We start from the raw sequence: 17,280 nt of genomic DNA, 5'->3' as shown, positions 1-17,280 counted from the left end.
GATTAAAGTTAAAATTAGGCACTGAACCTGGCCAAGGACTTCAGTCATCCACTGATCTATTTCTTATATACAACTAAAAGGTCGGAAGTGCAAGGTGGAAACTGTTCAATGTTCTATAGATGATGAGGATCTCTCTGTTTCTCCACCAGGACTCTGTTGGGGAGCCCCTCTATATGCTCTTCCAGGGTATCAAGCACCAAGTAGACAAGGGGCCTGTGGACTGGGTAACCGGGAAGGCAAAGTACACCTTGAATGACAATCGACTTCTCCGAGAAGACCTGGAATATCGCACACTGGTAAGGGCTAAATGAGTCTTGGACCACGCCATCCGCTCCGTGCTTCTAGCCATCTTCAGAATCATCCAGGATGGTTCATCCCAACCTCCATCATGTTCCTAATTCCTGAGTCCTTCGGGATTGGGCGACATAGAAGTCAAATAAAATAATGAATGGATGAATGAATGAATGAATGAATGAAAGAATGAATGAATGAATAAATAAGGTTCAGGAAGGAAGTATTTTTAATAGGAAAATGAACACAAGAACAAGGGGACACAATCTGAGGTTAGTTGGGGAAAAGATTAAAAGTAATGTGAGAAAATATTATTTTACTGAAAGAGTAGTAGATGCTTGGAACAAATTTCTATCAGACGTGGTTGGTAAATCCACAGTAACTGAATTTAAACATGCCTGGGATAAACATATATCCACCCTGAGATAAAATACATGAAATAGTACAAGGGCAGACTAGAGGGCTAGGAGGTCTTTTTCTGCCGTAAATCTTCTATGTTTCTAGTCTTCCCATTCTTAGTAAGTTGTCTTTTTTCAAGTTCTGTGGATCAAGCGAGCCTTCACCCCCGTTTCGGCCGGCCACGTTTCGGCCAGCCAGGAAGGACATCTCTGTGAGGTCAAAGCTCCGCCCATGGAAATCCCTATTGGGATTCCCCACCTCCGTTTGAGCCTCCCGACCGGCCGACAGCTCTGCGGCTCATCTGGCAAGGTGACAGCTGGGCGGCGGGGCTTCTCGGTGGCCTCACAAACCCGAACGCCAAACTTTTGTTCGGGGGAACTCCAAGAAGCCCCCTGGCTTTTTCAAAAGGCGACAGCCGGGTGGCGGCGTTTCTCGGCGGCCTTACGAACTTGAACGCCGAACCCGAACTTCCGGGTTCGGCGTTTGGGCGGCGGGTTCGTAAGGTGAAAAAAGTTCGTAAGAAGAGACAAAAATTTTCCGAACCCCGTATCTCGAAAAGTTCGTATGACGAGGGGTTCGTATCACGAGGTACTACTGTATTTGGATTGCTATTCTGACTTATACGTATGAGTTTAGACTGTTTATCTGAATATGTTATTTCTCAAAGTAAACTTTAATTCAAATTAGTATATCTGTGCGTGGCTGAGTAGTTATTTACAATTAACCTCAATCTAAATGTTTAGGTGGGTGCACAACCTTGGTAAACAAGGATTACTCTGCTCATGCATTAACAGATCATCCTCAATCCAGGGTGCGTGTTGAATCTTATCTTTAAGGGGCGAGTACAAGTGCACTAGAGTGCCTTCCGTCCCCTGTCCTATTGCTCTCCTATACCTTTCTTCTATTCCTATATCTCTTCTTCTATTCTTCCATTGATATGTTCTATTACTATACCTTCTTTTCTATTCTTTCTTAGATATATTTTACTATGAGTATCTCCTCTATAACCTTCATCATGTATTTTACTATGTGTATATAGATATATACCCACTAAAACCCTCATTGTGTATTGGACAAAATAAATAAGTAAGTAAGTAAGGAAGGAAGGAAGGAAGGAAGGAAGGAAGGAAGGAAGGAAGGAAGCCACAAGACAAATTGGTGACTATGAGGATTAAAGAGAAGCCACACGCAGCTCCAATTAATTAATTAATCCAATTCTAATCCAAGGCCACAGAAGGGGCCATCAGCGCTGCTCCGATTGCCAGGGGCTAAGAAGAAGGGGAACACATCGGTTCATCAGCTGGCCTTCCTTTATTGTTTTCACAGACATTAACAGCGCTCTCGCAAGCTGGGAACACAGGGGTAGGAACGGAAGGCAGCCAGGGAGTGTTGGTGAAGGGCCTGGACTGCGACACAATCACCCAAGTGAAAGAGAAGATCCTGGACCAGCTCTACAAAGGGACACCTTACTGCCATCGACCTGACCCGGACACCCTTGACTTGGGTAAGTCAAAGACGCTGGAAGGGCCACCTTGAGTAAGACAAACCCACCCACCCCAAAGTGGAAGGCCATCCCAAGATCTCCTAGAGTGAATCATCCGCCACCTCTTGTCAGCTTTGTGTTCTGCCCTAGGCTTCTTCATCATTCATAAAGCACAAACAACGTCCCCAAAAACCTCTTTTTATTTAAAAGGTTGTGAATTATCTTCATTCTCACTCGTAATAAATACCAAACAATGTTAATTATTATTATTATTATTATTATTTATTAGATTTGTATGCCGCCCCTCTCCGCAGACTCGGGGCGGCTCACAACAGTGATAAAAACAATACATGGTAACAAATCTAATAATTAAAATCTAAAATAACAATTTAACATTAAAAAGTCTAAAAAGAAAAAAACCCAATATATAAAATACATACACACAGTTATATCATGCACAAAACTACATAGGCAAGGGGGGATGTCTCAGTTCCCCCAAGCCTGGCGGCAGAGGTGGGTTTTAAGGACTTTACGAAAGGCAAGGAGGGTGGGGGCAGTCCTAATCTCAGGGGGGAACTGGTTCCAGAGGGTCGGAGCCGCCACAGAGAAGGCTCTTCCCCTGGGTCCTGCCAGACGACATTGTTTAGTCGACGGGACCCGGAGAAGACCAACTCTGTGGGACCTAACCGGCCGCTGGAATTCGTGCGGCAGAAGGGGGTCTCGCAGATATCCTGGTCCGGTGCCATGAAGGGCTTTATAGGTCATAACCAACACTTTGAATTGTGACTGGAAACTGATCGGCAACCAATTCAGACTGCGGAGTGTTGGAGTAACATGGGCATACTTAGAGAAGCCCATGAGTCCAACAGCAATTTTTCGGAAGAAGGCTGATAAGCATCAACCTTTATGCCCTCTTGACATGCTGCCAAAGACCTAATTGGCAAGGAGCTTTGCAAGGCCAAACAGAAACATGGAATCAGAATCAAAATGCTGAGATATCAAGTGAACCAAGTTGCTTCCTGCAACGAGCACATCCGTTTGCTCCATTTTTATAGCCTGTGGGAGGGACCAATCCTCTCCAAGCCTTACTCCCGAGTAGCCCTTTTCCTCCGTTAATTGTTCTTGCCTTCTGGCAGCTCTATTCATGTGTGCATTGGGAACAGCTTCCCGCTGTTCCTCTACCCCAGGGGTCTCCAACCTTGGCAACTTTAAAACTTGTTGACTTCAACTCCCAGAATTCCTTAGAAAAAGATGGCTGAAGAATTCTGGGAGTTGAAGTCCACAAGTCTTAAATTTGCCAAGGTTGGAGATCCCTGCTCTACCTCACTCATGTCAGCCTCTGGAGTCAGCACAGGCCAGGTGGCCTCCCACCGACCCTTCTCCAGACTCCATGCCTGGCCTATGTTCCTCCCCAGCCTTCTCGCTGTCTGACTCTGCTGCCCACTCTGCCGGCCACTGGCAGACCTCAACACTTTGTCCAGGTTGCTAGGCAATTGCGAACAAGTTTTCCCATCCATTTCCGAGGCAATCCAGGGGAACCAAATTAGCCAATAGGATGTGGGGAGGATCAAAATCTGCAGTAGCCAATAGCAAACTGCATGAGCAAACATGGAATTTTGCAAAGTGCTGCTTTCTAACTAGTTTTGCCTTTTCTCTTTTCTTCTGGGGGGGGGGTGACCACAGAATGGCGGTCGGGGCTGGCTGGGCATCTCATCCTCTCTGACGAGGACGTGACTTCAATCATCCAGGGCAGCTGGAAGAGGCTCAACACACTGCAACACTATAAGGTGAGGGAAGGTCTCCTACTTCTATGCCTGAAGGCATGCAGCCCTCCTTCAGTGGGTCTCCCTCTAGGAAGGCACAGCATGCCATGAATGTCACATCAGAATGAAATGACAGAGAGAATGTTTTCTCGATGGGAGGACGACCCTGAATGGATCCAGGTCTCTCCTATTTATTGTGTATTCACAGTTCTGACATGTGGTACAGAATAACCAATTGCGAACGCCACATACATTATGCCAGCACCATATAAAGCAAACTTCTCTTGTGGCTTCCCTATAGATAATTAACGGAAGCTACAATCTTTGCCCCTTTCCTGGAATGTGTTTTTACTGGTGATTAACAAAGGAATGTGCAAGGCATATATTTCCTTATCATGATTCTGCAGGATGCTTGCTTAGCCTGGACTTTGCTTCCTGCCTTTCCATAGAGGAAAAATAAATATCTTATTCAGCACATAATTTAGTCTTAAACATCACTCTCCAGCAATATTTTATTTCCAAATTTCAGTGTTTAAAAATCTATGATTACAACATATGCCCCTCCTCTTCTGCAATGGTTAGCTTAACTCAGGATATGACAACCTTTTGGCCTTTTCTCAGTAAGCATCTTTGTGTTTCCTGGTCCTGAAACCTTCCAAAAAAAAAGAAGATTATGGTAACGAGCCTTTTGGTCTTCTTGGGTCACAAACACACAAGAGGACAGATGGCACGCAAAATGAAATTACAACTGGAGCAGGCAACTGGGAAGATCTGCTAAGTGACAGGAAACTGGAAGAGGGAGATTGTGATCCCGCTGTATAGAGTGCTGGTGAGACCACATTTGGAGTACTGTGTTCAGTTCTGGAGACCTCACCTACAAAAAGATATTGACAAAATTGAACGGGTCCAAAGACGGGCCACAAGAATGGTGGAAGGTCTTAAGCATAAAACGTATCAGGAAAGACTTCATGAACTCAATCTGTATAGTCTGGAGGGCAGAAGAAAAAAGGAGGACATGATCGAAACATTTAAATATGTTCAAGGGTTAAATAAGGTCCAGGAGGGAAGTGTTTTTAATAGGAAAGTGAACACAAGAACAAGGGGACACAATCTGAAGTTAGTTGGGGGAAAGATCAAAAGCAACATGAGAAAATATTATTTTACTGAAAGAGTAGTAGATCCTTGGAACAAACTTCCAGCAGACGTGGTTGGTAAATCCACAGTAACTGAATTTAAACATGCCTGGGATAAACATATATCCATCCTAGGATAAAATACAGGAAATAGTATAAGGGCAGACTAGATGGACCATGAGGTCTTTTTCTGCCGTCAGACTTCTATGTTTCTATGTTTCTAAACTGAGATGCTTAAGGCCACCAGGAAATAAACTTTACTGCAACATTTGCAACACAATTATAACCGAGGAATGTATATCTCCTCCTTCTATATACACATTCAATCACTTTCTTATGAAGGCCCCTTCAATGTCATCGCTGGGACTCGTTTTGACAATTGGCATTGATCGGTGTCAGAATAAGACTCTATATTAGATCAATGGTTGCTTACAACTCATACCACAATAGCTGTGGTTTTTTTTGCAAAGCTCTTTTAAAAAAAAAAAATTGAATTTTTCTTCAGACAAACAACACAAACAACATTCAACATTTAGAGGAGCTACATTTGCTCCGCTAGTCATAGAAGTCTAGCTAATACAGGGGGGGGGGGGGGAATTAACTATAATCAAATCCATACAGAAAAATAATTGACAACATTCCGTTTTGATATTACAGTTATAATCAATTAAAATATCAATATAACATTCTAATTTTATAATTTCATTTTGTTTAAAATTTACTTCATTGTGTCTAATTTAACCATACAGTGTTCCGAGATCGCCCACGAAAGTCGAATTTCCGCAAAGTAGAGATGCAGAAGCAAATACACTATTTTTGGCTATGAACAGTATCACAAGCCTTCCCTTAACACTTTAAACCCCTAAATTACAATTCCCCATTCCCTTAGCAACCATTTAGATCATTACTCACCATGTTTATTTATTAAAGTTTATTTTAAAAAATGTTTATTAAAGGCAGATGAAAGTTTGGCGATGACATATGACATCATCGGGCAGGAAAAACCGTGCTATAGGGAAAAAACCCGCAAAGTATTTTTTTAATTAATATTTTTGAAAAACCGTGGTATAGACTTTTCACGAAGTTCGAACCCGCGAAAATCGAGGGAACACTGTACAGTGGTACCTCGAGATACGAGTTTAATTCGTTCCTGACCTGGGCTCTTAAGTCGAGCAGCTCTTATCTCGAACGACTTTTCCCCATAGGAATTAATGTAAATAATTTTAATTGGTTCCAGCCCTCAAAAAACTCACAAAGTTAGTCTAAATTATGCAGAAAGACAAGTTTTTAATGAAGAAATGTACATGTACATATAAATGAATAATGAAGCTTCTTTCACTTAACTTGTAAACTTTCTTAAACTTTTAAATTTACATATGTTCAACTTCTCTGCCACCCAATCCTGTAGGACAGAGGTCCCCAACCCTTTTTGCACCAGGGACCGGCTTTAAGCGATCAAGAGAGGAATGGGATAAATGAATGGACGGAGGGTGGGAAGGAAGGAAGGAAGGAAAGAGGGAAGGGACAGGAACAGAGGAAGGAAGCAAGGAAACTTATGAAAGGGGAGAGTAAGAGAGGAATGAGTGAAGGGAGGGAGGGAGGGAAGAAGGTGGGAAGGAGAAAGAAAAGAAGAAATAGAGGAAGGGAAGGTAAAAGAGAGAAAGAAAAAGAGCTAACTTCCGCGTTCAGCTTCAGGAGACAGCTGCGAAGCCGCGCGCGTGTTTTAAAAGGTTGCAGCCGGCCTGGGGGGCTCGGGGGGTTGCTGGCAAGCCCCCCAGGCTGGCTGCAAGCACCCCCCGAGCCCCCCAGGCCGGCTGCAACCTTTTAAAACACGCGCGCCGCTTCGCAGCTGTCTCCTGAAGCCGAACGCGGAAGTTAGCGTTCGGCTTCAGGAGACAGCTCCTTGGCGCTTGTATCTCGAATTTGGGCTTGTAAGTAGAACAAAAATATCTCTCCCCTCCCAGCTCTTATCTCGAGTTGCTCTTAAGTAGAGCAGCTCTTATGTCGGGGTTCCACTGTATATTAAAATATTTTAAAATCAATTACTTACTCTAATAAAAAAAGAAAAGAAAACCTTGTCATTAGATTTCTTAATATCAAACTATCCTTAAAACTTCAATATATCTTTTATTTAATTTAAAGTCTACTTCATTATATTTAATTTAACAATACTATAGAACAAAACCATTGTTTGTGACATAAAATAATCGCCACATAAGGGATGCTCAGACTGATGAACAAAAGGAGCATAATTCCAACCCTGTTAGATCAACAACAGTGGCTGGAGGGAGTTGTTAACTTACAACCAGTTGCTTAGCAACCTGTTGGAATTGCAGCGGACCTCCAGGGGGGACGGGGACTTACAACTCCGTTTCAAAGATCCAATCGCTGTTCCCAACCACCACACACACAGAGAGTCACATGACTGCATTTCAGGCCCCTTACAATGGACGTTTATAACATCACATGATCACACTGGTGAAAACCAGCATTTACGACAAAACGGGTGAAGACTATGGGTTTGCTTACTGACTGTAGCATTCGCTTAACGCTCGCTGCAAAACAGATAATAAAATCGGGGTGGCTGGGGGTTCACAGGGGTTCTAGCTAAGATTCTGTGCAGTTTAGAGAACCCCCCAAATTCCACTCCTGGCTGGCCCCGCAGACCCCTCCCCTCCCAGGAGACTCTCTGCAGCTCATTTTGGATGCCACATAAGTGGAGGGTGTGTGAGGAAGTTCAGGGAGGGGGGAAAACGGGCCTACGGAACATTTCCTGTTTCTGGCCTCCAGAAAGCCTCCGTAGCCTGGGGAGGCTGTTTTCACCCTCCCAGGGGCTCGAAGAAAGCCTCCATAGCTGGGGAGGGCAAAAATGCACACCCCCTGCCACCGCCATGGTACAGGAGGCTGACTAGACCACGGCCACCATGGCCACACCCACCTAGCAACCAGGTAGAGAAACCCTTGCTAAAATTTTTGAAGTCCACATCGAAACATAGAAGATTGACGGCAGAAAAAGACCTCATGGTCCATCTAGTCTGCCCTTATACTATGTCCTGTATTTTATCTTAGGATGGATATATGTTTATCCCAGGCGTGTTTAAATTCAGTTAGTGTGCATTTACCAGCCACATCTGCTGGAAGTTTGTTCCAAGCGTCTACTACTCTTTCAGTAAAATAATATTTTCTCACGTTGCTTCTGGTCTTTTCCCCAACTGGGTTGATCATGTGGTTGACTCACTTTATGACTGTCGTGACTTCCAACAGTAACGGCCAGCCTCCGTTATGGTCGTTAAGGCAAGGACCATCTGTGGTAATTGGCAGTCTCTCCATCTTCTCATCCGGGACAAAAAATCTTCCAACCTGTCCGTATGCATTAAGAAAGGTTGCTGGCTGGACTGAAAAAGCAGCAATTAAGTCTCTAGGCAGCCTATTAAGATGTAATTGGTGAACAATCGTTTTGGCTTTCCTAGCACCACCGTTCTGCCATGTTTTCAAAATAGATTCTCCTTGCATTCTGTTAAGTTATACAAGGTTGGCAAGCTCAGGAAATAAGAAGCACTTAGATTTCTAGGGGGGAAAATAGCAGAATCTCAAAAACCTGCCAGAGGAATCCTCTAGCTCAACTTCATAGCAAAATTCAGGTGGAGTTCCTCATGGGTCTCTTTCTCCGACCTCTTACCTACCCTGGATTTTAAAAGTCTATTGTATAATTGCCCCGTTTCCTCCCCTTAATTGTCTCCTCTGTATTCCCAAAGCCAGTTAGGCATTTCATCACACCTTCAGACAACAACTCATCGCAATCCATCTGCCACATCTGGACAGTTCTATCCTTTATTTCTCCCATGAGAGTTTTTTAAGATCGGCCTTTATAGTTCCAAAAGTGTTTTTCAAAAGGCACCTGGACTTCCAAGGGGAAAAGAAGATAGCAAACTCCAGTTGCCTTTTAAAAAGAATTTTGGAACTACCACGATCTGGATGATTGAGAATCTCCATAGACAATCAACCTTTAGGGCTAGTCTTCCAGGACAGAGTAAATAAGAAAAATACCGTATTTTCCAGAGTATAAGATGCACCGGAGTATAGAAACATAGAGGATTGATGTCAGAAAAAGACCTCATGGTCCATCTAGTCTGCCCTTATACTATTTCCTGTAATTTATCTTAGGAAGGATATATGTTTATCCCAGGCATGTTTAAATTCAGTTACTGTGGATTTACCAATCACGTCTGTTGGAGGTTTGTTCCAAGCATCTACTACCCTATTAGTAAAATAATATTTTCTCACATTGCTTCTGATCTTTCCCCCAACTACCCTCGGATTGTGCCCCCATGTTCTTCTGTTCACTTTTAAAAACACTTCTCTCCTGAACCTTATTTAACCCTCTAACATCTTTAAATGTTTCGATCATGTCCCCCCTTTTCCTTCTGTCCTCCAGAGTATACAGATTGAGTTCATTAAGTCTTTCCTGATAAGTTTTATGCTTAAGACATCCCACTACTTTTGTAGCCCATCTTTGGACCCATTCAATTTTTATCAATATCTTTTTGTAGGTGAGGTCTCCAGAACTGAACACAGTATTCCAAATAAGATGCACCTTAGTTTTGGGGGCTGAGAATAGGGGGGAAATATCTACCTAGCAGGTATTCATCTGGCTGGTGTCCTTAGTTTGGTCAGCTTCAGCACATTATTTTATCACCTGGTTAAGGGCTGAATAAAACCTTTTTCAGAGGGAATAACGATGAAAACAAGCCTGCAAAGACACAGAGCTGGAAAAAAACCTTCTTCGGTGGGAGTAGCAATGAAAAACCCCTGCAAGCCGGGAAGATCCTTAGCACCTCATTAGGGCTGGGGAAAAAGATTTGAAAAAGCTACATTCGGCGTATAAGACATACCCAAATTTTCAGCCTCTTTTAGGGGGGGAAATGTGCGTCTTATACAGTGATACCTCATCTTACAAACTTTTCGAGATACGAACCCGGGGTTTAAGATTTTTTTGTCTCTTCTTCTGAACTATTTTCACCTTATGAATCCGCCACCGCCGCCGCTGGGATGCCCCACCTCCGGACTTCTGTTGCCAGCCGAAGGCTCCCCTCCATGGGAAACCCCACCTCCGGACTTCCGTTGCCAGCAAAGTGCCCGTTTTTGCACTGCTGGGATTTCCCTGAGACTCCCCTCCATGGGAAACCCCACCTCCGGACTTCCATTGCCAGTGTAGTGCCTGTTTTTGTGCTGCTGGGATTCCCCTGCAACATTACAAAAACACAGAAGTCCAGAGGTGGGGTTTCCCATGGAGGGGAGCCTCAGGGGAATCCCAGCAGTGCAAAAACGGGCGCTTCGGCTGGCAAAAGGGGTGAGTTTTGGGCTTGCACGCATTAATCGCTTTTCCATTGATTCCTATGGGAAACATGGTTTCACCTTACGAACCTCGTCCCGGAACCAATTAAGTTCGTAAGACAAGGTATCACTGTACTCTGAAAAATACGCTATCACTGGAACAGCACCTGTCCCTGTAGATATGGGCAGTTCTCGAATTATGACCACGATTGTGCATGATTGAGTGAATTTTGCCCCATTTTATGACCTTTCTTGACACCATTGTTAAGTGAATCGCAGCAGTTATGAATGTGTTAGTAGCTGAGAAGTCAAGTAGCGCCGACATGGAGGAATGACCCCCATCTCGGGCTCGCCAGAGATCATCCATCAGAGTGACCAAAGCACTTTCTGTGCTGTAGCCAGGTGTGAAGCCTGATTGGAAAGGGTCTAGATCAGTGACGGCGAACCTTTTTTTCCTCAGGTGCCGAAAGAGCATGAGCACTTACACACGCACGAGTGCCCACACCCATAATTTAATGCCCGATGAGGGCAAAAACAGTTTCCCCCTCCCCCCGGAGGCCCTCTGGAGGCCAGAAAATGCCTGTTTCCCAATTTCTGGTGGGCCCAGTAGGCCCAGTACCCTCCTCAGGCCCCAAAGGCTGTGGGAGGGTAAAAATGCCCTCCCCCATCCCCCCGGAGGCTCTCTGGAAGCCAAAAACACCCTCTCAGAGGCTCTGTGCGAGCCAAAAATCAGCTGGCACATGCACATTGGAGCTGAGCTAGGGCAATGGCTTGCATGCCAGCAGATATACCTCCACGTGCCACCTGTGGTACCCGTGCCATAGGTTCGCCATCACTGGTCTAGATAATCCACTTTTTCTACAAACTTTCCCACAAAGAGTAGGTTTGTTTGTTTGTTTGTTTGTTTAATTCGTATGCCGCCCCTCTCCGCAGACTCGGGGCGGCTCACAACAGCAACAGAAAACAATATATAATACAAATTCAATAATTAGAAAGGGGCGGCATACAAATCTAAATAATAAATAAATAAATAAATAAATAAATAAATAAATAAATAAATAAATAAAAACCCATAATTTAAAAACATGCACACAACATACCATACATAAACAGTATAGGCCTGGGGAAGATATTTCAGTTCCCCCATGCCTGACGGCAGAGGTGGGTTTTAAGGAGTTTGCAGAAGGCAAGGAGGGTGGGGGCAGTTCTAATCTCAAGGGACAGCTGGTTCCAGAGGGTCGGGGCCGCCACAGAGAAGGCTCTTCCCCTGGGACCCACCAAACGACATTGTTTAGTCGACGGGACCCAGAGAAGGCCAACTTTGTGGGACCTAATTGGTTGCTGGGATTCGTGCGGCAGAAGGTTGGAGACTGGACGAAGGTTCTTCAGTTCTACTGGATCCAGGGAAGTCTTCTTGAGAAGGCCAACTTCCAGATTTATTTTTTTTTGCTGAGAAACAATGCAACAAGATGTTGAGTCCAGAAAGCTGTTTAACCCAGGTTTTTTTTGCCCATGCTCAGGTGCCTGATGGAGCCACCGTTGCCCTAGTCCCTCGTATGACCAAGCACCTTCCCAGAGAGAATCAGGATTACATCCCTGGAGAGAGTGAGTGACCACACCAACTCTTATTTGGCTATTAGGGGAAAAGCAGCTTGGGTGGACTGAGTGGAGAAAAGAACAAAAATGGGCTGAAAATTAATTATCAAGCCAGTTTGGAGTAGCACGTTAATTTGAGAAGATACTGGGGGGAATGTTCAATTGAGAAATTGAACCACTGCCACCTGATGACCTACTGCCAGTCATCCAGAGTGGCCTTATGCTGGCTTGTGTTCTAGAAACTCCAATGCTGGAGGATGCAGATGAGGGTGGCATGAAGCTTTGGCACCTGGTGAAATCGACCGAGGAACCTGAGCTGCCTAAACATCGCCGAGGGAGCCTGCGTGAACGGGAGAGAGCCAAAGCGATTCCAGAGATCTATCTCACGCGCCTCCTTTCCATGAAGGTAAGAAGGGATCCAGTCTTGAGTCGTGCTCTGTTTATTCCCAACAGATCTTTCAGGCTTTACGCAACCTTTGGAGGAAACCCAGTTGAGAGAATAAGACTTTCTTCTCAATAAATATGCACAGCATTACAGTGTCGGTCTAGTTTCCTTGACTTAATCCTATCCACACTGTTGTTTACTGGGAATTTAACTGGAGGGCAAATTAGGGCAGATAAAAGGAGACATTTCAACACAGTGGGCATAAGCTACCGCATGGGATTCTTTGACACAAGGTTGTAGTACTAATCGTTTTAGGAGAACTGAGAACTTCCCCAACACAATTTATTTTATTTACTTTATTATTTATTTATTAGATTTGTATGCCGCCCCTCTGCGTATATCTGTAAGGGCTCCATGGGAAAAAGTATTTAAGATAAATGCACTTTTTTCTTTACAACTTTATGATAGGAAGATTTCTTTGTTAGTAGAGATTAAGATGTACAGCAACTGATAGATTTAGATTATATTAGATTTATTGGATTTATATGCCGCCCCTCTCCGCAAACTCGGGGCGGCTCACAACAATAGTTTGGCTTAAGAGGTCTTGTAAAAAAAAAATCATATAGGAAATGACCAGCTATTGTTTTCTTCTTTCCGTGATCTATTCCAGGGTGTCACAGTTTGTAAGTTATTAAAGTCCATTAGAACCTTAATCACCGCAGAGGCGATAGATGGAAGCCCAGTCATTTGTTCAAAACAAGATTTCTTTTTATTATAAAAGTAGAAAATAAACATGTCTCGATGGACAACATAACAAAATATGTCTTCACATGATGGAGGTAGAATGGAGAATGGAGTTTTAGGATGAAGAAGAAGGATGTGATGTTAGATGTGGCAGGATATTACATCATAATAGGAGGATCTTAGTAAAGCACACACAGTTAACCCTTTAATTACTAAATGTCTCTGGGGCTGTCAATATTCAGCGTGACACAGGGGTCTCCAAACTTGACAGACATGTGGACTTCAACACCCAGAATTCCTCAAGTTGGCTGAAGAATGTTGAGAGTTGAAATCCACAAGTCTTAAAGCTTCCACATCTGAAGACCCCTGATCTATCAGGATTCTCTAGCTCACAGAATTTGTGGGTTCCTTAGCCGGTTTTCCTTAGATCAGAATTAAATGTTGGGATCACCTTTCCCACTTCCACACATGATGGGAGAATCCATAACATCCACTGGCTGGTTCTATGCTGTAAAATTATCCTGAATTGGTCTTCACTGCTCTTGTGTTTGTTGGCCCCCAAGAGAACCCTGCCATAACTTGGTCCGATGTGTGCTTTATTTCCTTGTAGGGGACACTACAGAAATTCGTAGACGATTTATTCCAAGTGATCCTCAGTACCAGTCGCCCTGTCCCTTTGGCTGTGAAATATTTTTTTGACCTGCTTGATGAGCAAGCACTGAATCATGGGATCACAGATCCAGAAACCATCCACATCTGGAAAACAAATAGGTAGGCAACCAAATCTACTGGAAGCCGCTTAGATATATTTTACTATGAGTACAGGTAGTCCCCGGGTTACGTCGTCCCCGACGTACAACGTTTAGGGACAGCTTCGAAGACAACGCTGCCGCCGCCACCTCCATTTGGACAAAGGGATCTCCGCGGTGGGCGGCGGCTTCGGAGACCCCGTGGAGACCCCCTTGCCTGAACGGAGGCGGCAATGGCTTCAACAGCCGGTCCTTCTCAGTGCTGCGTTGCTGCAGCCTCCGAGGCCGCCACCGCCGCCTCCGTTCGGCCGAGGGGATCTCCATGGTGGCTCCGAAGCCACCCACCGCAGAGATCCCCTTGCCCGAACGGAGGCGGCAATGCAGCGCCGAGAAGGACCAGCTGTTGGTCCCTTGAAGCTGCTGCTGCCGCCACCGCCTCCATTTGGGCGAGGGGATCTCCGCGGTGGGTGGCTTCGGAGCCACTGCCGCCACCCACTGCAGAGATTCCTTCGCCCGAACGGCGGCACCGGCACCAACACCTTCAAGGGACCAACAGCCGGTCCTTCTCGGTGCTGCATTGCCGCCTCCGTTCGGGCAAGGGGATCTCTGCGGTGGGTGGCCTCAGAGGCTGCAGCAACGCAGCCCCGAGAAGGACCAGCTGTTGGTCCCTTGAAGATGCCGCCGCCGCCACCTCCGTTCGTGTAAATTGGAATACAGTATTCTGACTTACACAGAAATTCGGCTTACGACGCCCCATAGGAACGGATCGACATCATAAGTCGGGGACTACCTGTATATCCTCTATAACCTTCATTATGTATTTTACTATGTGTATACCCACTAAAACCCTCATTGTGTATTGGACAAAATCAATCAATAAATATCTTGATCATGCTGTTTATTGGTTGGCTCTTCATTTACCCACAGAAGATAATAACCTCGCAAAACTTTGCTGATGCCCAGCCCAATATCATCTCTGTCAGAGGTGGAATGCTACCAGTTCGGACCGGTTTGCCCAAACTGGTAGTACAAAATGCTACCGGTTCATGCGAACCAGTATATCCGGCGATCAGCTGTGCAACAATCAGTTGTGCCACGCAATCTAAATTAGCTAGAAAGCAGGAGATTTACGTGGCACAGCTGATTCCCCCGCCCCTCACTGTTCTACTTACCTTTGCAAACTCTGATGGCTTGAAAATGCTCCTTTTTTAATGCTGCACAGTAATGCCTGGGGCGCGCACAACATTCATGCCTGCACAAAGTGCTCACAAAGCAAACCAGTAGCAGGCTTCAGAGAATTCCATCTCTGATCTCTGTGATATTAATAGCCCTGTTTTACAGTTAGAGTATATTACACTCAGAAAATGTGATAGTGAATATGTTACTAAGGGGCCAGTTGTAAGTCAAGAACAACATTTACATAACTTACACTTATTTGTGTCACAATGTTGTCGTGAACGTGTCATTTGTTAGCCTTTACATGGTAGCAGTCCTGATGAATGCTCTCGACTGAGCCTTTGTTTTCTTCCTGCAGTCTGCCTTTGAGGTTCTGGATCAACATCATCAAGAACCCCCAGTTTGTGTTTGATGTGCAAACGTCAGATAATGTGGACGCTGTGCTCTTGGTCATTGCTCAGACCTTCATGGACTCCTGCACCCTTGCTGACCACAAACTGGGCCGGGTAAGCCTGGAAGAAGGCAGCTGAGAATGAATGTGAAGAGAATGGGGAAGCCACGTCCCACAAATGGTTGTTTCCTGGTGCAAGACGTGTGTGTGTTTTTGGATCTAGGCTGCATTAACAGAGGGACAGAATCGAGATCACGTGAAGTGTTAATATCACTTTATAAGGCCTTGGTAAGGCCACACTTGGAACACTGCATCCAGTTTTGGTCGCCACGATGCAAAAAAATTGTTGACACTCTGGAAAAAGTGCAGAGAAGAGCGACAAAGATGATTAGGGGACTGGAGGCTAAAACATATGAAGAACGGTTGCAGGAACTGGGCATGGCTAGTTTAATGAAAAGAAGGACCAGGGGAGACATTATTATTATTATTATTATTATTATTATTATTATTATTATTTATTAGATTTGTATGCTGCCCCTCTCCGTAGACTCGGGGCGGCTCACAACAATAACAAAGACAATGTAAGAACAAATCTAATAATTTAAAAAACACTAAAAACCCCATTATTAAAAGCAAGCATACACACAAACATACCATGTATAAACTGTATAGGCCTGGGGGAGATGTCTCAGTTCCCCCATGCCTGATGGCAGAGATGGGTCTTAAGAACTTTACGAAAGGCAAGGAGGGTGGGGGCAGTTCTGATCTCCGGGGGGAGCTGGTTCCAGAGGGTTGGGGCCGCCACAGAGAAGGCTCTTCTCCTGGGTCCCGCCGTGGCAACCCCAGTATCTCAGGGATTGCCACAAAGAAGAGGGAGTCAACCTATTCTCCAAAACACCTGAGGGCAGGACAAGAAGCAATGGGTGGAAACTAAACAAGGAGAGAAGTAACTTAGAAATAAGGAGAAATTTCCTGACAGTTAGAACAAATAATCTGTGGAACAGCTTGCCTCCAGAAGTTGTGAATGCTCCAACACTGGAAGTTTTTAAGAAGAGATTGGACAACTATTTGTTTAAAATAGTATATAGCTTCCTGCCTGAGTAGGGGGTTGGACTAAAAGATCTCCAAGGTTCCTTCCAACTCTGTTATTCTGCTCTGCTCTACTCTACTCGCATTAATTATTTTTCTTTCAGAAGGCTGGTTCCCTGATTTCAATTCAATTCAATTCAATTTATTAGATTTGTATGCCGCCCCTCTCCGAAGACTCAGGGCGGCTGATCTATATGCTGGCAAGATCTCAAAGGAGCTATAGTTAATATAATAATAATTAATAATTTATTGGATTTGTATGCCGCCCCTCTCCATAGACTCGGGGCGGCTAACAACAATGATAAAAACAGCATGTGACAATCCAATAATAAAACAACTAAAAACCCTTATTATAAAACCAAACATACACACAAACATACCATGCATAACTTGTAATGGCCTAGGGGGAAGGAATATCTCAACTCCCCCATGCCTGGTGGTATAAATGAGTCTTGAGTAGTTTACGAAAGACAGGGAGGGTGGGGGCAATTCTAATCTCCGGGGGGAGTTGGTTCCAGAGGGCCGGGACCGCCACAGAGAAGGCTCTTCCCCTGGGGTCCGTCAAACGACATTGTTTAGTCGACGGGACCTGGAGAAGGCCAACTCTGTGGGACCTTATCAGTTGCTGGGATTCGTGCGGTAGCAGGCAGTTCCAGAGGTAGTCTGGTCCAAAGCCATGTAGGGCTTTAAAGGTCATTACCAACACTTGATGATATATGATATATAATATAATTATAGAAACATAGA

The 17,280-nt window shown here is 44.6% G+C and overlaps 1 protein-coding gene across 1 annotated transcript in view; it reads left to right on the top strand.

Annotated features, from left to right (window-relative positions):
- The window catches only part of LOC139155362 (plexin-B1-like), a 229,951-nt gene that overhangs the window by 196,460 nt on the left and 16,211 nt on the right, over positions 1 to 17,280 (top strand). The window contains exons 28-34 of the mRNA XM_070730495.1: positions 150 to 296; positions 2,017 to 2,194; positions 3,857 to 3,960; positions 11,924 to 12,008; positions 12,239 to 12,405; positions 13,739 to 13,899; positions 15,412 to 15,559. Coding sequence (XP_070586596.1) covers positions 150 to 296; positions 2,017 to 2,194; positions 3,857 to 3,960; positions 11,924 to 12,008; positions 12,239 to 12,405; positions 13,739 to 13,899; positions 15,412 to 15,559 — 990 coding nt within the window. The remainder of the gene's footprint in view (positions 1 to 149; positions 297 to 2,016; positions 2,195 to 3,856; positions 3,961 to 11,923; positions 12,009 to 12,238; positions 12,406 to 13,738; positions 13,900 to 15,411; positions 15,560 to 17,280) is intronic.

The sequence above is a fragment of the Erythrolamprus reginae genome, unplaced genomic scaffold (genome assembly GCF_031021105.1).
Source record: "Erythrolamprus reginae isolate rEryReg1 unplaced genomic scaffold, rEryReg1.hap1 H_17, whole genome shotgun sequence".
Classification (NCBI taxonomy): domain Eukaryota; kingdom Metazoa; phylum Chordata; class Lepidosauria; order Squamata; family Dipsadidae; genus Erythrolamprus; species Erythrolamprus reginae.
The sequence above is the reverse complement of the archived record's forward strand: the minus strand, read 5'-3'. Positions and strand labels throughout refer to the sequence as shown.